General features: G+C 38.2%; 1 protein-coding gene across 1 annotated transcript in view; it reads left to right on the forward strand.

The window, feature by feature from the left end:
• The window catches only part of LOC136847133 (prolyl 4-hydroxylase subunit alpha-2-like), a 41814-nt gene that overhangs the window by 12576 nt on the left and 6738 nt on the right, over positions 1-22500 (forward strand). The window contains exons 3-8 of the mRNA XM_067118490.1: positions 16440-16645; positions 17380-17544; positions 18682-18869; positions 19398-19598; positions 20199-20372; positions 21108-21175. Of these exons, the coding sequence (XP_066974591.1) occupies positions 16440-16645; positions 17380-17544; positions 18682-18869; positions 19398-19598; positions 20199-20372; positions 21108-21175 (1002 nt within the window). The remainder of the gene's footprint in view (positions 1-16439; positions 16646-17379; positions 17545-18681; positions 18870-19397; positions 19599-20198; positions 20373-21107; positions 21176-22500) is intronic.

The following is a 22500-nucleotide window of genomic DNA, read 5'->3' on the forward strand; positions in this document are numbered from 1 at the left end:
ATTAGATAGAACAGGCGAGAACAGCTTGACGAGAATGGATTTACAAAATCGCTTTCATCGTCGCTCGGGTTGAAAAGCAGACAGGAGCAAATAAGAAATTGGCTTGATGTTTATTTAGGCCGATCGAGGCGGATTTTCACAATAGCGGCGGTTTATAGCGGAATTAAAGCCTGCCCTCCAGAGTCTCTAGGCTAGGCCTATATATCATATAAAAGTCTTTTAAGAAGCAGGAAGTGACATTTCTATTTTGACATTTCTATTTCCTAATATCTCAGCGCCTAAATCCTTCTTCGATTTATAAACAATCAAGAATTCCCTCAGTAAAAGCTAAAAGATGAAAGTAAAATATAATGAATTTGATTTTCATCTTATGATTATGATAGATCCGTTAAGAAGTTTGATCATCAGAGCCATGTAAGAATGCATTGTATTACTGGTTACCTTTTGATAAACCAATAACTTGTAATCTAATTCATAACCGAAAATAGACATCTTTGACGTAATCTTTCCTTATCTGTAAATATTACTATTCCGAGAAATAAGATACTGATCAGATATCTTTGTTGAGAAAATTAATAATTTGTTTTGCAGTTTTTATGTATAAGAAATCCTTTAATCTATTTAGTTCCCGTACGGGGGTATTGCCGTCAGTGCACCTCATGCGGTGCACTGTAGGCATTACTTAGGGTTCTTTGCAGCGTGCCTTCGGCCCCGAGCTGCAACCCCTTTCGTTCCTTTTACTGCACCTTCTTTCGTATTTTCTTTCTTCCATCTTACTTTCCACCCTCTCTTAACCAATTGATTCACAGTGCAACTGCGAGGTTTTCCTCCTGTTACACCTTTCAAACCTTTTGCTGTCAATTTCCGTGTCAACACTGAATGGCCTCATAGGTCCCAGTGCTTGGCCTTTGGCCTAAATTCTATATTCAATTCAGTTCAGTCTATTTAGTAATATGATGTTAGGTTTTTCCTATTTTCTCGTGTTCAGTTTCAATCAATAAAAACTGGTTATAACTGAGATCACCTTGCAGTTTTATAATGTATTTGCTCTGCTTAGATTTTGGGTTTCCTTTTATCGTTAATGCATCCACTACCTTAACCTTTCGGTGGAAATTTTCTTAGCCAGTTGTTTAGTTTATCCATTCACTCCTAAATCCATCCTTTACTGCAAATTATAATAATATTTCAAATGATCTTATCAGCACAAAATTCCTTCCTCTTTGCCCTCACCCGCCACACCTCCACACGTGCCTAAACACAGCCTGCCTTCTATTTTTTCTAGTTCACAACAGTTCATATGGATATGTAAAGTTTAAAAGTTATCTCTACAGAAAACAAGGCAATGTTCCTCCATAAACCGCGGGAGTCATTACTTGATGGTGTGGCGGTTGCGGGCTTCACTAATTACTCGAGTTGCCAAAGGCGGGAAGTCATTTGACAAAATTTGCATGCAGCGCGTTAAAAACACTTTCAGTTGCCCCTCTTTGACAAGTGGCGCCTTTATCAGCAATGTAATGTCTAGTTCAGGATGTGGGACGTGTCTCGGGATTATCTATTGCGTGAAGTACCTTGCTTTGATCAAGCAGTTGCCAGAAGACACGAAAACTAAATGACGGGCCTGGAAACGTTCCAGCGTTCTCACGAGCCGTCACTAAACGGTGAGAAACTGCTCGTCACGCTTTTTTTCGCACATGTCGCATTGTAAGGTTTTTCTTCCCCTTTTTTTTCTTATTTTGCCTCCCGTATTTGTTTACGCAACCGTCGTTTCCTTTTTAATTCGCTTTGTTTTCCTAAAATCTTCGTTTTGAACTCGTATCTCGCAATATGTCAGCTTGTTGATCTGGAAAATCGACGGAAGACAGCGTAGGCCTTGACATTTGGTCGCGGTTGCGTTCACTAAGATCTCCGATATCCTCTTTGGTTTCGTTCCTTTGGGCAACGTTTCTTAAAAGTAACACCAGTAATTATGAGTTGCTTTGTTTGCTTCAATTTGTATTTTGTTTGTTGTATTTTTTATTATTATTATCATTCAGAATCGCAAAGTTGAAGGAAGCGTAGCGATACCACAAAGTGAGGATATTTCAATTAACCAAATTCACAGGCACTTATAGCATTGTCTATCAATAATTCTCACGTTGTCTAAAATTATACCATCTGCTTACTCGAATTCAAACGATTTTGGGATATTATTCTTGACTATGATATGTATATTATATATATCTCTGTATATACACACAGCATATATATAAATATTTTTTTTTACTTAGATTTTCCAGGCATCGTAGGTGTTCCAGGCTCTTGAAGTCACGTGAACGTTTGTTTGCACATAGTTCATATTTTCTTAGTCTTATCCAGAAGTAGGTTGCTCATCATAAATACGATAATATTTAGTCCCTTTTTCTTTGCGTGTTTGTCTGTTGGCATATTTACCTGTTTGCCAACTGTTCGGAAAACAAGAGCAATATCTCGATTGCCAACATCCGAATGGCTTCACCACACCTTTACGACGGCTATAAAAATGTTCCCTCAGTCTCTCGCTAGGATATTGCAATTCAGGAGCCTTCTTCGAGTTGTTGTTCATTTTGCAAATTTGCAAGTAGTGCTTCTTCAAGAGTTGCTAGGAAGAGGGAATTTTGTGTCCTAAAAAAATTGAAGAGAACACAATTGACACTAAGTGTAATCTCGGCTAGAACTTCCAGGAATGTTTTTCATAAAAAAAATAAAGAAATCAAAATGGCGTGTCCTTGTCAAAGCGAGAGCCGATCAGATGACAGCTTGCTGGAGCAGATTGAAACAAACGATGATCGTACTGAAATAGATTATTTTTTTACTCAACCTATACACGTCATAAAAAAAATTACACTCAGAAATTCTTACTTATTTTCTCTGATCGCCATAACTCTCCTTGGAAACCTTCCCATTCTGGTTGAGTATAACTTTCTCAGACACGTAGTTCGTCACTGCGAGGAGATAATTTAGCATTGCACTTTCTTTCATTGCATTATCATTATTATTTGTGTACTCCTCCAGATTTTCCTCTTAGATTACCTAATACGTCCTTTCCTGGGGCTTTTACTTGTTGACAGCAACATGTTTTGCTGAGGTAATGGTTTGACAGAGCCTGTCTATTCTCTTGTTGATTTTACAATTCGTCTTATCCACGCTTCATTTTATCAGAAGGAACCAGTTTAATCCTACCCAAGCTTTATTGGTCAAGACGGAACCTAGGTCTGTCTCACCCATGTTTCATTTTTGCAGAGAGAACCAATGCCATCAAGATTTGTCATTTAATGCTCCTCCACCTTTAAATAGTTATACTATGCTCAAGTGTGCGCGAAGAATGCAGACTACTGATTTACTAATGCAAAATGTTTGTTAGTTAGTTGCTTGCTAAAAACGCTCGGAACCTAACTTTATAAGCTTTTAAAATGATGTACTAGCTACCTAAAACTGCATATATCACCTTTCTTTCATTTTCTTGTTTTGGTCGTCTTAAAATGGTGGATATTATAATAAAGAATTCGCTTCAGAAAATATATATATAAACTTTCGCTGGGTGACACCACATCCTCTGCAAAGGTTTGCTGAAGAATTTGGCCCTGTTTCCTATCATGCTGATGTGTTGATTATGCACATATTCCCTCACGTATGCGCGTACCTGTTTGTGCATGAATGGTAATGGGAACATATGCGAATCAGGTAATTATAGAAAGCGGATTTTACTGCCTATTATTTACGCGCCATGGACTGATAACCGCATCATTATTATTATTCATAATGTGTGTTTACATTCTTAGCAAACAAGTCATAAGACAAGTCCAATGACCTGCCTGATACTCAAGGAAAACCTTCCCTCAGGTCATCCACACATTCCAAAGACACAAAGACTACAAGTCTCCATCAGTATTTAAATGTACCATTTAAACATTTCATATAATCATCAGAGAGAAATTTACAATGACTTCACAAAACGTGAAACCCTCTGGAAACCATCGTTCGCCTCAAACAGCCTTTCCCCATTTCGCATCCAGTCACTTCCAGATTCCAGCTCACGCTTCATTAAGAGATTCCAGCGGCCGCGCAGCGCAGGGAAGCGATTTCCAGTCGCCTGTGCTTCCAATGGCTTTCCGAAGGTTAAAACCTTCACCTAAATGCTCCTTCTCCTATTGGAGGCTTTTTGGAAGACATTGTTGCTTTTGTCAACGCGGATTGCGGTCGAATTTCTCTCTGCCATAATTGACGTGGATTCTGGTTGCTGGTGATTGAGGAGTTTCGCCAGTGACCTCGCTAGAACTTTTCTTCAGTATTTTCTCCAGTAGCTCTTTTATTGTCTTTTGTACCCTGTGTAATATTTATTGGATGACAGATGATATGTTGATGTATTCGTATTTCTATAAAAATTTTATTTTGTATTATCAATTGATTGATTACTGCGTTCAACTCATTTTCTGTGTGGTGTACGATTTCTTGGATGCACAGATGGTATGCTGATGTATTTGTATTTCGACAAAAAATTTATTTTGTATTATTAATTCATTGATCACTGCATTCAACTCATTTTCTGTCTGGTGTACTATTTCTTGGATGTACAGATGACATGTTATGTATTCACACTTCTTCAATTAATTTCTTTTGTATTATCAATTGATTAACTGCATATCAGATCGTTTCTCACATATGCAGATGTTAAGTATGTCGATAAAACTATGACTTAGTAAAAAGTGTCTTTAGAATTTTTATAGAGGTAATTACAACAGCAGAACTGATGTAGTTACTGTCACAGTCGATAGTGCTGGACAGATAGCAATGACTACCCATGCGCAAACGGAAGATGTACTCTGGTATCGTCCCTCAGCAAACTTCAGAGATAAAGGGATTGGCGTCACCCAACGAACGTTTGTGTATTTTCGGAAAATTTTCCTTAACCTTTGAAATGATTGACGAGACATGTTATTTTTTCTTACTATATTTTACTTTTTCTTTCATTTCTACAGGGGGTTTATTTTTTACTGAGAAATTTTTGAGGGGATTTACGTACACTACATAAGTTTGAGTTAAAGTTTGGGGTTCTTAACATGGGTTAAGAATATCTTTGGCGAATTACGCACACATAGACAAAAACATACACACACGCGCACACACATACATACATACATGTATATATATATATATATATATATATATATATATATATATATATATATATATATATATATAATAAAAATGTGTATACATATGTATGTATATATATTTATACATGTATATAAATATATATACATATATATATATATATATATATATATATATATATATATATATATATATATATATATATATATATATATATATATATATATATATATATATGTGTGTGTGTGTGTGTGTGTGTGTGTGTGTGTGTGTGTGTGTGCGTGTGTTTGTAAACGAACGTATGTTGTGCTACACCCCAAACACGTAATTTCCAGAGGCCGCGAAAAGCAAAAAAAAAAAAAAATAAATAAATAAATAAAAAAAATGTCGACATAAACAATCACTGGCGGATATGAGCGCCGCCCACCGCCTCCTCCTTTTATCGGCTGCGGTGAAATATTTGACCCGGAGAAGAAACGTGCCAGGGAGGTTGGGCCCCAGGAGGGCTCGAGTCCTAATTAGGCGGATGGGGGTTAGGGTCACGGGCCTCCCTCAGGAAGGATTGGCAACGGAGACGATTTTGGGGAAACGGGGTGGGGAGGGCGGGTGCGGGTGGGTATATAGGAGGGGGACTGTTTTTCGAGGAGGCTGTTTTTTTTACGGGGCTGGGTTTTTTTGGAACGGGCTTCTTTTTTAGAACTGGGTTTTTTTGTATGACTTTTTTGGAGGGACTTTTTTTTGAGAGAGCTAGGATTGTTTTAGGAGGGCTGGGTTTTTCGGAGGGGGCTGTTTTTTTTTGGAGGGGGCTATGATTTTGTTTTTGGAGGACTGGTTTTCTTGGAGGGCTATGTTTTTTTTTGAAAAGGGTGTTTTTCGGAGTGGGCTAGGATTTTTTAGGAGGACTGGCTTTTTGGTAGGGGCTAGGTGTTTTGGAGGCGGGCTAGGTCTTTTGGAGGGGGCTGTTTTTTTAGGGTGGGTTTTTTGGAGGGGGAGGAGAAAAAGGACTGCAGGGTATTAAATTAACGAGTTCGCGAAGGAGCCATCATTCCCAGATCACCTGCCAGAGAAGGTAATTAGTTATTATTCGGTTCCTGTGGGTCTGCCCCATACCTTTTAACCTCTTACTTTACTTCTTTTTCCAGCGTCCTTTCATTCCCCTCCCCAACTCCTCAGTTTCCCGTCTTATCCAACACTGTCTTGGTTCTGAATGTGAAGTAATGCCCAGGAATTTTTGAAACACCGGTCTCGCGATTTTTCCACTATGTTCAGGATTGTAATGGTATATCCCGTTCTCTTTTTACTTAAAGCGAGAAATTAATTATCTTTAATCATTTTTTGGGATTTTTAGCATTCCCATCACGTGACTACCCCACCTCAGTTAAGATACGTGTCATCAGGACAGGTTTTTTAGTACATTATGGAAAAAGAAAAATTCTAAATGTAATGATTAGGACTTAGGAAGTTTTTCTTATAAAGGTTTCATCATCGATTTAACGCTTACATAGTGAATAAGGCTATGAAAAAATTATCGTTATTCCTTAAAGCCGCCCCCTCAGCCAAACGCCATCTAAATTAAGTGAAATTTGCAGTTAATGGTCATAACTGCCTAAAAATCTCCAAAAGGGAAAACCGAGTTCTTAAATTGGAGGCACAAGAACAATTTAATTTAACCAAAAGGAATTCCCGGAATATTTTTAGAATGGTAAACGTTTCTCTGTAAAAACTCCTCCTCGTGATGTAGGTTACAATGGATTGAGCCGAAGGGGCTGAGATGGGCGTTTTGTGGGCGGATGAGGGAAGGGTAAGTGCCATAGGCGTGAGAGGGCGTCTTGTGTGTGTTTGTGTGCAGGGCCTTCGGCAGGTAAGATGGGGATCGGGGGTGGGGGAGAGTGGAAGGGGAGGGTGGGGTGTTTGTAACCATGTATTGTGGGTAGAGGTGAGAAGGTGAAATGAGAGACGTCTGCAAGAGGTACTGAAGTGATACCTTCTCCTCCTCCTCCTCCTCCTCCTCCTCCTCCTCCTCCTCCTCCTCCTCCTCATCCTTTTCTCTCCTTCATCAACCTCCCCCTTCTTATTCAGTTCCCCTTCTGTCATCAAACCCCATTACGTTCAGCCTCCGTCATCTACCCTTACTCCTTTCTCCATTGATCATCCAACCTATTACATCTCAACTCGATCATCCACCCCATTCTACTCCCAATCCATCATCCAACCCACTATTTCCCACCTCTATCATCCACCTCATTCCATTCTCCTTCTGTCATCCAACCCAATATCCATCCAAACTACTTCAATTTCCAACAACTTGAATTTCTCCCCCCCCCCCCCCACCATTCTCCTCCCTTTCATCTCATTCCTTCAATTCTGTCAATCGTGATTGACTGTGTGAATGATGCCATGTTACTCTTTTTTTCGGTAATGGCTTGATTGCTGCTTTAATTGCAGTCTCATTACTTGCGGTTATTAAGACGGGATTGACAGACGAATTGACAGAGTGATACGGGAGGTGTTTAGACAGAAGGTTTTTTATGCTTGAAATCTTTTTCCAAGTCTAGTCTGCACCAATCTTTTTTCTCGTTGCAACGGTAGATAAATGCACTGTTACTGCGTTCATAATGTGCAAGATATGTATAGGGCACTATATGAAATCTCTCTCTCTCTCTCTCTCTCTCTCTCTCTCTCTCTCTCTCTCTCTCTCTCTCTCTCTCTCCGCCATCAAGCATCATCTGCCATCATCTGCCATAGAGTAATAGGCCATCCTCTTTGCGAAAGGTGGAAATCATTCTCTTCTAAAATGACCGGCCTTGTCCGTCCAGTCACCGGGGTCTATTACTGTTGTGGTTTTGTCGTTTCTCTTTCTTTTACAGCCCTTTCAGTTTGCTTATCAGTTTTACTCTTCGTAAATTCTTTTTCTTTTCATTTCATATCTTCCCTTTTTCATACGTTTTATGCACTTCTGTTCGTTAAAATCTCATTTTTATTCTTTCCCTCCACTGAATGACCAGTCCGATTGCTAACTGAAATTAAATTTGATGAAAACAGGCTGTCAAAGACAACATAAATGTAAGAAAATGAAAGTAAAGAAACATAACGCGTTCAAGGTTTTATGTATCTATTCATTTTGTACTTGTATGGGTGTTTTCAGCAAAATGAATATCATTAATTAACGGTTAGTGCAACTAGAGTCAAAGAAATCTTAGTTTATTAGTTTCATACATGAGCCTATCAACCCGAAGAGAACAATCATCATGTTATCCACCTATTTAAGGCATCTCGTCAAAATTGAGATACTTAAAAACACTCTTTCTTAATCGGAATTTCGCTTCTAGTACAGACATAGCTCACGAATCAGCTATTTTGCAAAGCTCATTAGTAATCTGGCGTGCCAGTTTTCAATAAACTTTTGCTCGGATATTAATCTAGTAATTTATTTAAAATTCAGTTTAAAGACTTATGGACTTACGTCTCAAACTCTTGTGGTCTTATCGGAGACAATTACAGAAAAAAAAAAGAGTTTTACTTGCTGATGTTTCTTTGCTTAATATGTCTTCCATTGTAAGTTTCCAATGATGTTCCCTCAATTTCTAGTCTTTGGGTCGTCGTAATGCTACACTTAAAGGAACATTCAGAAAGCCATCTTTATAGTAATGTTTATATTTGACGTTAGATATCCACAGGCAATATCACAGGCACTGCTACCTTATTTCTGATTGGCTGATGTATTTGAACTGTAATCTCCAGTGGTAGGTGAGCAGACTAAGCCTCCTCCAATTACGTTTAGCCTCGGTGGATATCGGCGTCTGATATTTACCGTCAGCTCCAGAAAAACAGGCTTGGGATTATCAGAGTTATCCTCTTTAAGGACCTGATTTCGGCTTTCTAAATTTGTCAACTTATTAACTTGCCTTATGTTGCTAAGCTAGTGTAACTTAGTTGCTCCTTTGCCGTAGGTTTCTTTGTTGAACGAGATTTGCTAGACATTATTTCGTGGAACTACACCAATACTTCACCGCAAGGGGGCTGTGCCGTCAGTGCATCTCAAGTGGCCCACTGTAGACATTACTATAGGGCGTTTGCAGCGTCACTGCGGGCCCTGGCTGCACTCATCTTTTAGCCTTTTATTTTACCTCCATTCCTGCTTTCGCTCTGTTATTTTACCGTCCAACCTCTCTACCTATTAACTTCTAAGTGCAACCGTGTTGTTTTCTCTAAGTTCCGCTTTTCGATCCTTGTATTTCATCTTTATTTTCTAGATCTCTTTCTCTGCAGTCCACTTACTCCAACTCCTTCTTTTCACTGTCTTAGTACTGAATGACTGAAAGTACCCCAGTAGCCGCTTGGCTCGGAAGCCAAAATTTCATGAATTAGACATTTCATACATAATGCTTTTCTGATTATTTGTGGTTCATAATTGTACAGATTGTTAGATATTGATTAGCAACATTACCTTACTAATATCGTTCCCTTGCTCAATGACATCCTTTGCTGAATTTTCAAGACCTCAAAATAAAAAATGAAGTCCGTAACAAAAAAAAAAAAGACTTCAAAATAAAAACTGAAGTCCATAATGAAAAAAAAGACCTCAAAATAAAAAATGAAGTCCATAATAAAAAAAAGACCTCAAAATAAAAAATGAAGTCCATAATAAAAAAAGACCTCAAAATTAAAAATTAAGTCGATAATAAAAAACAAAAACAAAATCGGAATTAAGAATCTTTTCAGGATGCTATCCAAAAGTTTAAGGGAAACATTGCTCAGTGTGGATTGCCAGTGTTGTCATTTCCCAACCAAACAAGCCCCGGTAAAATCATGTTTGCTGTGTCTCAATAAAACGAACCAATCGAAAGTGTTATGGTCAAGTATGCCGACGCAGATGAGGAAAGTTCTTGTTGTATGGGAGCTGTTGTGGTTGCGGTTATTAATTGTTATACAGGCGTGGGTGGATAGGAAGGCCGGTTGTATTAAACAATCCCCATCCTTCCCCCTCCCCCTCGTCCCCCCCTGCTCCGTCCAGGTACAGAGAGGAATTTAGAGTGAAGGAGTCTTGTTAGTTATTAAGCCTAGGAAACTAACCATTCTTGGCGTTCTTTTATCTTTTTTCTTTTTTTTTTATCTGCAAGAACTGTCCCCCATTTCGTCTGTTTATTACGTCTTGTTTTGCATTCACCTGCCGCTTTAATGAATGAACAGAAAAGTAACCATAGGATAAACATAAATTAGTAACTGGATAGACATTCAGATAAATAAATAACAAGTAAAAAAAATGCCCGAAGTTTCTAAGGGGCAATCGAATTTTCTGTACAGCGTATAACGAAGGCCATGGAAAACAGATCATTCTTTCGGTGGTCTAGTTATAATGCTATATGAGCCGCGGCCCATAAAACTTTAACCGCGGCCCGGTGGTGGCCTGTCCTATATAGTTGTCAGATGCACGATTATAGCTAACTTTAACCTTAAACAAAATAAAAAGCTGCTAAGGCTTGGGGGCTGCAATTTTGTATGTTTGATGATTGGAGGGTGGATGATCAACACACCAATTTGCAGCCCTCTGGCCTCAGTAGTTTTTAAGACCTGGGAGCGGACAGAAAAAGTGCTGACGGACAGACAAAGCCGGCACAATAGTTTTCTTTTAGAGAAAACTAGAAAGCACAATAATTCCTCATCTCTTCCAATGAAGTGTTGAGAGCAAGATTAAAGGACTGAAGAAAGAAATTTTAAATCTAATTGGACTAAAAGCAATTAATGACATGTTTGTTTGTGTGTGTCCATTTGTGGTTGAGAATGTAACCTTATGTTTCCGCAACATTACAAATATATGTAAGTTTAAATAGAAATTAAGTTTCAAATAAATGCACCCATTTGGTTGCTGACAAGTTAGGTGACCTACACACGGACCTGGATTGAATGAAACCTGTTATCATTTTTACAATTTTAATCGTAATTATTATTATTATTATTATTATTATTATTATTATTATTATTATTATTATTATTATTATTATTATTACACTGATTTAGATAGAGCGGAATGAGCTGCTTGGCCTACTAAACAAGAGGAAAATAAAATGAAATGAAATATCGCAGAACAGACCCACTTGCCATTTTCGAACCTCTTAAGACCATCACTAAACGACTCGTGACCTGGATCAAGTTGCGTCCAGTGTTGATTGATTGATCGATCAGCCACGGCCGCGACGTCGGTGGGGGACTGGGTGAGTTGAGGGGGTAGGGTACGCGTTCCGTCGCACCGCAGACAAGACGCGACAGGAATTCAGACGTCACGGGCCGCTGACGCCGAAGCCGTCCACCTACCGCGGCTTCTGCTGCTGTTTCTGCGCTACACCGCCGATGGTGTGTCACCGCTAAGCCCCTGCCGCAGGACCGTAAGCGACTTCCGTTGGCTAAGAGCAGCAACATCACCTCCGTCCCTCTCCCCCCTCCCCCCTCCTCAATCCTTCTACAACTATCAGCCTTCTCTCTCTCTCTCTCTCTCTCTCTCTCTCTCTCTCTCTCTCTCTCTCTCTCTAGAAAAGAGACTGTGTAGAGAGCCCGCCACCCCCCCCTCTCTCTCTCTCTCTCTCTCTCTCTCTCTCTCTCTCTCTCTCTCTAAAGAGAGTTTGTTACCTACATGAAGGAGCAGTTTTATTATTATTATTATTATTATTATTATTATTATTATTATTATTATTATTATTATTATTTCCACATTCTTCACTGACAGCCAACGATTACCATTATTCTTTTTAAACTACTCTGTTGCTTCGACAATCCTCTTAAAAAAATTCAAAATGTCTTGGAAACTGATATATGTCTCATTACTTTTCATTCTCATAAAATTAATTGACTCTTTATACAACTTTAGAAATTCTGAGGAACTTGAGTCTCGCGGGAAATCGACATTTTTGAACTTTGAAATCGATTTAAAACACCGTCAAAGAATGTTCCAATCAATAATAATATATATATATATATTTTAAATCCATCTTCAGCAGCCAAGCGACATGAGAGAATTTCCCTAAAAAAAATAATAAATAAACAAAGAAAATAAAAATAGCTGCCGTAGAGTTGGCGATAAAGATTTACATTTAAAAAATTAACAATCGCAGAGTCGGCAATTAAAATTTCAATCAAGTATTATTTTCATTAATTTATTTTGATTTATTAATAAACCATCTACAGGAGACATCATATGATATTTAGAGTAAACAAAATATCAAAATTTAATTATAGATACGTAAGGAGCTAAGCAAATCCGAAGGACAAAACAGAGACCTTTCGTAGTTATTGCTTACATGCAAAAAGCTCATCATTCATACCTTACAAGCAAGTTTGCTTTTACATATATATATATATATATATATATATATATATATATATATATATATATATATATATATATTATATATATATATATATATATATATATATATATATATATATATAGTATATAAATTTATATGTATAACTGAATCACGAAAATATGGAACGTGATGAATATATAAATAAAGATAAAATCCACGAAGGAAACGGAAACACTGGGGTGCTGCGAGGCCTTTCGACACTTACGTCCTTTATCTTAGCAGACTGAAGAAATATAAAAATAAGTTTACAAAGAAAGATCATATAAATGATATTTAACCCTGTTTTGGCAGTTCTACTAATTCTTCAATTGTGCTGGATTCCAGGTACATATGTTTCCTTTATAATCCCCATCTGTCATTTATATGAGCTTTCTTTGTAAACTTACTTTTATATTTCTTCAGTCTGCTAAGTAAAGGACGTAAGTGTCGTGTAGGCCTCATGGCACTCCAGTGTTTCCGTTTCCTTCATGGATTTTATCTTATATATATATATATATATATATATATATATATATATATATATATATATATATATATATATATATATATATATATATAAGTTGTATATATATTGAATTCCTCTCTAAGCGTCCACAATTCCTGTTTTCCCTTCTCCACATCTGTGTAAGGCGTCGTTTATAACAAAAAATCAAATGTGCCCTTTTTTATTTTTTTATGAAGAAATGGTGTCCTAACATGGCGTCTCAGGAGCGTGGAAATTTGACAGACAGCATTTTTTTTAGTGTGAATAATGCGAGGAGACTGAGAAAGTCCTTTCTTCTCAAAGTCCGAAATTATTGTCGTAGATTAAATTAGCCTTATGCCAGCACGGTCTCTAACTCCTGGAGCAGATCGTACAGACGTTCATTTTTAATCAGAGCCTCCGTATGTCATTCAAGCTTTACTGTAACTTCATGCAACTGCTCGCATTTCTTCCGAGACTAAGCCAGCTGTTTTTTGCATTCCTCTGAAATACCTGAAAGCAACCTCTCCATCTTCGCATTAAGGCGTCGTTTGCTTGCATGTTCGTTATTTTCCGTAATAACTAAAAATGGAAGCACTTCGCTATTTAAGCTCCAGTTACAAACTTTTCCTCCATGACATTTTCCTCGGGTTTCTTTGCGTGAAGAAATGAAGATCATTTACTGCAACATGTTACATCTTTAATTCCTGTCCGAGACAATTCAAAACCGTTTCCATTCACATTTCTGTGTATTTACATGTCCAAGACAGCTTTCGCCAACTTGACTGTTGATGTAAGACTGAAGAAGCCTGGCAATCTGGCTCTCGGAAACTCCTTTCGGCAAATATGTGTGGGATTTCATAAATATAACAACCTTAGAGGCTTTCATTCCTTTTGCAATCACGGTCAGGCGATGGTATTTGATAAAGTATCCTCTTATAACACGAGGGCGTGGTCTGGACGTCTGTTCTGGTCATTTAATTACTCCCTCGGGATATCCAATTTTCTCATCCTTCATGCTCGGGTTGAGTTTTGAAGTCAATGACGCAAGATTCCAAGAAATGGTAATGGATGGTCAAGTTCCTTAATCAGGCGAAAGGGAATGGACGTGTGAGTGTGTGTGTGTGTGTGTGTGTGTCTGAATGAGAGGTTAAAGAGGCCATTAGGAAACGGGGTAAAAGAGGTGATAAAGGGGGGATTGAATAATGAGCAGAATGGTGAAGCGGAGGAAGAAATTCTCAGGCAGAGGAAACCGCTTAGTAAAGAAGTAATAATGATGTAAGATATTATTTTCAAGGCTAGGTTAAAGATGCCTAAAGAATGATACGAAGTGTAGAAGACTGAAGATAAACCATTCAAGAATATGAATAGGAAGACGAGGAGGAAGAGGGCCAAAGAGAAGACCTGCAGAAATAATGAGGAAGAACAAGAAGAAGAAGAAGAAGAAGACTTTCACTGGCCTCGTCTCTCCTCAGGGCGGGTTGCTGTTACCCCCTGGGGCCAAAGTCTCATCTCTCTCAAAGAGAAAAAGAAGAGGAAAAAATATCGAGCATCTTTAACCTTCTCTCCCCTTCTCAAACACTTCTTCCCCCTCCCCCTCCCCTCTTTCTACACCTCCTCCCCCTTTCCTCACCTTTTCTTCCTCCAGTATTCTCTCAGCACTTCCCCATTACCTAATGGCCCCAGGCTACATTAGTGAGGAGGATGAACTAAATGGCTCTCATGCTTGAGGCTGAATTTGTTTATGTACGAAGCCTTTGAGGATGAGTCAAGTGTTGCTAAATTCATTGTTCAATCATACGTAGGAGGTGACTGTGTTTGTTTCTGTTTGCATTACACACGTACGCATCTTTTATTCATTATTAAGCCGTTTCCCCCAACGAGGAACGGTTCCAGAGATAAAACAACGCAACGGTCAAAGGCATATTCATACTTTAACTGCAGAGTCGCGGATGAACTCCCTGTACAGTTAAACTTCCATAGATTTAGCCGTTTCACATAACTACACAGCAAGTTCATCAGCAGCACGTCTAAACATCATTTGTCAGTATCTGATTTCATGCTTACTAAGGCCCTTCCTTTCCAATACTTCTTTCACTTCATCTAGCCAAGCCTTTTTTAAAACCACCTCTCCTCCTTCCTTTCCAGTAGTTCTGAATTATACACTCTTTTCACCAACACACCACCTATGATCGTTTTATCCACATGACCAAACAGTCTCAAAATACTCTGATTCATCCTTTCATCTACTCTAACCACTTTACTTAGCAGCCCTTATTCACACATTTATGCATGCATGCACACACACACACACACACACACACACACATATATATATATATATATATATATATATATATATATATATATATATATATATATGTATATATATATATATACTGCATATATATACATATATATGTGTGTATGTGTATATATATACACATACACATGTATCTATGTGTGTGTATTATGTGTGTATTATGTGTGAATTGTAAGTTTAACATACACTGCTCCAAGGATTAAGATTAATTTTTGCAGCAATATGTAAATGAAAAATCACTGTTCAGTGATTTTCATTGTTCAGGTCAGAAGGTCAACAAACTGTACAAGAAATTAAATGAATATGCAAGAATGACAAAAAACGGACTAGATGAGGAGAAATAATTTTTTTATTATATTCTCAAGGCAATTTTGAAATACTGGGTTTTTAAGAGGACCTCCATCGGGAGGGAAGTTTAGAATTTTAGTTTTGAAGGCATTGATGATTAGTAAATGATGTCCTTATTTTATATCGGTTTGTGTTTTTATATTTATGTTCCTTTTATTGTGGTTTTAATATTTGAAGTAATATGACGGTGGTATTTGCTTTATATCGACTCTTTTTTTTTTTTTATCTTCATATGTTTCTTTTATTGTGGTTTTGATATTTACCGTAGTGATGGTGGCATTGCTTGCGACAGTAATTGTGAAGCATTTGAAAAGTGGAGTTATAATGGTTTTTAGGAAAGAGGTTGATGAATAACGTACTTTAACCTACTGCATGCATAACACAAGGCTCACTTCTGGCTAGTTTCAAAATTGCTCTGTGGTTTTCATCCTCCATTTGTGAGTCACTTCTTAAAGACTGGAAATTATTTTCTCATCTTCATTATTATATTTCTTTTGCAACGCTAAGCATTTCCGCTAACGGGAGGTGGCTATGTAGAAAAAAAAAAAGCAATAATCACTGTCAAACTCTTACTTTAACTGATGAAATCTTCCACAAAATAGTTGCTTCATGCATATGCACTGATGGATCATCAACAGACACTGGGCCACTCACCTCACATTTTAATAACTTATTCTCTTTGCACTTCTTTTATTCCATAAATTTTTTTTGGTATCCTTTCAATTACGAATGATTGATTGATTTAATACTGGAACCTGCCGTAAGGAACAATGTTCATAAACCTCTCTTATTTATATACTCATTATTCTTTCAGGTACGTGAACGATTACCGTGAACTGCACCAAGGGAGACACAACCATCACAAGTGGACGTCGAACGCGTCTCATCCGGCAGCTGCGGATGACGCGTTGTCATCCGTCGTTGCTCATCCTGTGGATGCCTACCTTCTTCTCAAGAGGCTGACTGTTGAGTGGGCAAGTGTGGAGGACGCCATGAATCAGCATGCTAATGCCACCCAGGGTGAGATCATGACTGATAGATATGGAAGCAGATTTCAACATTGTTTGTTTGATTTTATGTTTTTTTTTATTTGTTGTTTGTTTGTTTTTTGTTTGTTCTCTCGCTAAAAATTGCAACGTAAACATAAAAATCTACGAGCATCGTCAGGTAGAAGAGGAATTCGAAGGTAGGAAAATCAGGTAAAGTACAAAGACGATCATTCAAACCGTAAATAACTGTACTCCTTGTATTGAATTAAAATGTGATTTTCATATTTCAAACTTTACTTAACTTACACTTACAATGGGCTCACGTTTCGTGGTCCGATCCAGGCTTGCCTCCCACCAGTCGACTCAGCCGTCAATATGTACTGGCGTCAGCTGCGTTAAGAAAAGGGCATGGAGTTAGCAACCCCCATCCCAAAAAACCTCCCTGGGAACTAGAAGGCTCTCTCTCTCTCTCTCTCTCTCTCTCTCTCTCTCTCTCTCTCTCTCTCTCTCTCTATATATATATATATATATATATATATATATATATATATATATATATATATATTTATATGTGTGTGTGTGTATGTGTGTGTATGTACAGTATATATATATATATATATATATATATATATATATATATATATATATATATATATATATATATATATATATATATATATGTGTGTGTGTGTATGTATGTATGTGTGTATGTGTATTTTTAAGGAGAAAACACTACTCATTTTCCTCTTTCCTTCCACCGGACAGAATTGGTGCAGCGCGTTGTCCTATTCCGCGAGGGATCCAGTTTTCCCGCCATCGAGGACCTCCACGGGGCTGCCGTAGCCCTGGTGAGGTTGCAGGATACGTACAACCTCAACATGACCACCCTCCCCGCTGGCACCTTTACCGGGGTGGGGCTTCTGGAACAAGGTATGTTCCTCAGGTTGTCGACTCTGTACGAATTGCTTTTTTGTCTTCAGTTATTATTATTATTATAATTATTACTATTATTATTATTATTATTATTATTATTATTATTATTATTATTGTCTTTAGTTATTATTATTATTATTATATTATTATTATTATTATTATTATTATTATTATTATTATTATTATTATTATTAAAAACGTGAAAATACTAATATAGATCAATCTTGACGTTAACTATTACTATGTATTCTAACTTAACAACCTCTTCCATGTTACAGTATTGAGATATTCCTATAAAATACTATCAAAAGGATCCCGTAGTCGTCACTAAATGTGTTTGTAGCGTTTCCACGGCTCTTACCTGCGCCCATTATTTTGCCTTTTACTCTCCCTACGTTCACTCTTCCTTCTTTCAAGCTTGCTGTCCAACCTCTCTAAATATTAGTTCTTAGTTCAACTGAGGGGGTTTCTCCCAGTTCCACCTTTAGATCCTTGTGCTTCGACTCATTTATTTTCTGGATTTCTTTATCTTGCTGTCTAACCACTCCAACACCCTCTTTTCTTTGCCTTAGCAATGATTTCTTGCTGTCTAACCACTCCAACACCCTCTTTTCTCTGCCTTAGCAGCGATTTCTTTGCTGTCTAACCACTCCAACACCCTCTTATCTCTGCCTTAGCAGTGATTTCTTGCTGTCTAACCACTCCAACCCCCTCTTTTCTCTGCCTTAGCAGCGATTTCTTGCTGTCTAACCACTCCAACACCCTCTTTTCTCTGCCTTAGCAGCGATTTCTTTGCTGTCTAACCACTCCAACACCCTCTTATCTCTGCCTTAGCAGTGATTTCTTGCTGTCTAACCACTCCAACACCCTCTTTTCTCTGCCTTAGCAGCGATTTCTTTGCTGTCTAACCACTCCAACACCCTCTTATCTCTGCCTTAGCAGTGATTTCTTGCTGTCTAACCACTCCAACCCCCTCTTTTCTTTATCTTAAGCACTGGATGGCTGAAAGCGCTCCAGTGCTTGATTGACGGCCTGAATATCATAAAATCAAATCATCATCAAGAAGTTCTGGTATATATTATGAAGAATCTAATCAACACTCGAGAATAACCTATTCTCTTATTTCCCAACAAGAGTTCAAAAGCAGCAAGCCTCTGAATGCACGCGACTGCCTGTTCCTTGGCAAGCACGCCTTCAATAAGGGGTATTACGACAAGGCCATTGAGTGGTTCGAGGCCGCCCTGGAGAGATCGGACGACGAAGGAGATACTTCTGCCTCCAGAGAAGAGATCCAGCCCTTTCTAAGCGCCGCCGTTCAAGTCGTAAGTGGAGTGTTGGTTCTCGGTCCGGTGAATTACCAGGCCTTAAGAACCGTTAAAAAGTAACTTTGTTTTCATTTTGTTACAAGTTTCTAATGCTTACATGATTCTTTAATATGAAAACATCCCTAAATTGTTGTCAAGTTTTTTGGGAAGCGAGTTTCAGTGCTATTAGAAAAGATAGCACTCGACTCCAGTTTTGCAAATATATAATGTTTAAACGTTGATGTGGTTAGAACAAGCTTGCCTTATGCTAGCATGAGTTCCTGGAATTATGAAGAGCCCGTAAATATATAAGAGAAAAACACCTCGCTATAATATCATCTCATGCGCGTATGGGTCTACCTCCATTTCTTCCCCCACCTTCACTAGCCACTCTTTAAGACTGCCATCCTTCCCTCGCATCCCCCCCCCCACCAAGAGTCACCCTAGGTCTAGGATGACCTTGCCCCCTTATCAACCTATCCACAATAAAGTTTAGCTTCTTGGGGATGCAGTGTTTCAAACCTGGCCTTTCTTGTCAACCCAAAGCATGACGACATCCTGGAGAAGCGTGGTCCCAGAGGCGCGGACTGGCAGACGAATCCCTTACCTGTGAACAAGTCACTCGCCCGGAAACTCAGGTACGCGGATGTGACGAGTAACAAGTTCGTTCCGAAGTTGTATCAGCAGCAAAGCGAAGAAGAGGAGGAGGAACATTACTCCAGGCTGTGTAGAGGAGAACGGCTGAGGGTAGGGTGACATGACCACAGTTCTAGTCTTAACCATGAACGGGGTATATAATATGTTAATCATCAAACCATTTCCATGACTATGGCTCCAGAGAAAGTAAAATGATAAGGGTTCTTTGCACATTCACATTCTAACTATTAAATCGTGGGTTGAATGTCCTGTGCAGAACAAAAACATTAGCCGCTTCATACACCTACACAGAAGGGCTCATTTGCAGGACGCTGAACCCCATCTATGCACATTGTGTTATTTATCTCTCTACCAAGTCCTCATGCTTTTTGGATGATAATTAGGGCCTTTTCTTTAAATACTTCTTTCATTCTATGAGGTCAAAATATAAATATACCTCTTTTGTGCAATGAATGGACGTCAAACATGACACTTAATACCGGATATTTTTTTGAGTGAACTGTCCATAACATTTTCCCTGTTTAAATCTAGTTCAGTGTCTCTTCTGCCTATTTTTTTCTTGAATGATTTTAGAGAGATATGTCTAAATTTACTTTAGTTGCTTCATGTTTGTTAATGTGTATTCCTCCTTGTGATCTAGACCTTGGTCTAATGACCCCTTTGTCTAATCTGAGTGGTACCCCCTTACAGCCTATCGAGGTCGAATCTACACTGGTCTGTCGGCTCGTCAGCAGCGCCTCGCCCTACTTCACAATCATGCCCCTCCTGCTGGAGGAGATGTCCCTCGACCCTTACATCGTAGTCTTTCATCATTTTCTCACTCACGCTCAGACGGAGGCTGTCATCGAACTTGCTAAGCCTAAGGTAAGGGAGAGAGAGAGAGAGAGAGAGAGAGAGAGAGAGAGAGAGAGAGAGAGAGAGAAGTATATCTTAGTTTAACCAGACCACTGAGCTGATTAACAGCTCTCCTAGGGCTGGCCCGAAGGATTAGATTTATTTGACGTGGCTAAGAACGAACTGGTTACCTAGCAACGGAACTACAGCTTATTGTGGAATCCGAACCACATTATGACGAGAAATGAATTCCTATCACCAGAAATAAATTCCTCTAATTTTTCACTGGCCGGTCGGAGAGTCGAACACTGGGCCAACAGCGTGCTAGCCTAGAGCTCTACCCACCCCTCCAATGAAGAACTGAGAGAGAGGTTAATGCTTTTGGAGTGGTTCTAGTTTGGTGGAATATGAGATTACTTTGTTGATATATATATATATATATATATATATATATATATATATATATATATATATATATATATATATATATATATATATATATTAAACTAACAGAAAACTAACTTTTTTAAATACCTGTATTGATATTTTCGTTAAAATTATTAGTAACTCAACTCAGTTTGATCTTTCTGAGCAGTTTAAATATCATTTATTACGTTTTGTATAAATTTTATCATTATATGTATATATATAATATATATATATATATATATATATATATATATATATATATATATAAAATATATATATATTCTTGTTTTAAATTATAATTGTGAATAAAAATTAATTTAAATGCTTATCATGCAGCTGGCAACCTCCCGCCATAGGAGTCCGGATGGCGGCTTCATCTCCAGTATGGTTCGCACAAGTAAAAAGTGAGTATAATAGAAACAGCATTCTTAGTCTTTGGTTTTTCACTCTGAGAATGGAGAGGATATTCTTAGTCTTTGATTTTGCATCTTAACAGTTAAGGAAGAACGTGGGAAAAGTGGTTGGTAAATCACGGAAGAAAAAAAAAATCTTACGCTCACGAACTCGAAGACTTTAAAAAATTCACTAAAGCGTGTGTATGGAAATATTATGGTATTACATTTTAGCTTTCAGGAATGAATTCATTTAAATTAGAATATCTGCAAATGCATAATTTAAAAAAAAAAAAAATACTTTATAATACATAAGGAAAAAATGTACCCAAGTGTCTTCCGCGCAATCGAGTTTTCTGTACAGCGCATAATCAAGGCCACCGAAAATAGATCTATCTTTAGGTGGTCTCGGTATAATGCTGTATGAGCCGCGGCCCATGAAACTCTCAGCCGGCCATGGTGGCCTGTATTGTTGATTTGCCAGAAGCATGATTATGGCTAGCTTTAACCTTAAGTAAAATAAAAGCTGCCGGGGCTAGAGGGCTGAAATTTGCTATGTTTGATGACTGGAGGGTGGATGATCAACATACCAATTCGCAACCTTCTAGCCTCAGCAGTTTTTAAGCTCTGAGGGCGGACAGAAAGAAGTGCGGACGGACAGACAAATAGCCATCTCAATAGTTTTCTTTTATAGAAAGCTAAAAATGGAAAATAAAGCAAACTCGACTTAAGCGTCACTTTCGTGGCTGTGTTCGACTTACAAAGGCGTTCGTTGCGATCAATTTGTTACGATAATCTCTACATCCTTTACTGAACCGTCAGGGGAAGAGGAAGACGTGCTTTTAACACGTCCCAGTTCCGATTTTTCACCGAGTCTACAGACTTCATTACTTTCTAATATTTTTTGATTGAATATTGCCAAAATTTTCATGAAGCGTTATTCACCTAATACAGTGGTTCTTAACCTTTTTGTTACCACGCCCCCTCTAAGAGTTGGTCCTTCCCTCCACGCCCCCTTTGCATGTATGAGTAAAATTCCCTCCCAGATTTAAAGGAAAATTAAATAAAAGAGAAAGAGAAGGGGTGTTTTTATTTAGGAATGAATTACTGAGATGCTCGACACTGCTTCTTAACGACTCTTGTTAAGAGAAGAACGAATGTAATTAGAGAATTTTTAATGTTTTCCTAGAGCTCGTGCCCCCCTAGAAAATTGCTGACACCCTCCAGGTTGAGACCTGATCTAATGTTTATACCACTTCGTGAGGCATTCCTTAATACTTACGCCCACTTTTGAAATACTTTTCTGCTTAGAATATCACAGAGTTCGATGAGTTTGT

Source organism: Macrobrachium rosenbergii, chromosome 16, assembly GCF_040412425.1.
Source record: "Macrobrachium rosenbergii isolate ZJJX-2024 chromosome 16, ASM4041242v1, whole genome shotgun sequence".
NCBI classification, from domain to species: Eukaryota; Metazoa; Arthropoda; class Malacostraca; order Decapoda; family Palaemonidae; genus Macrobrachium; species Macrobrachium rosenbergii.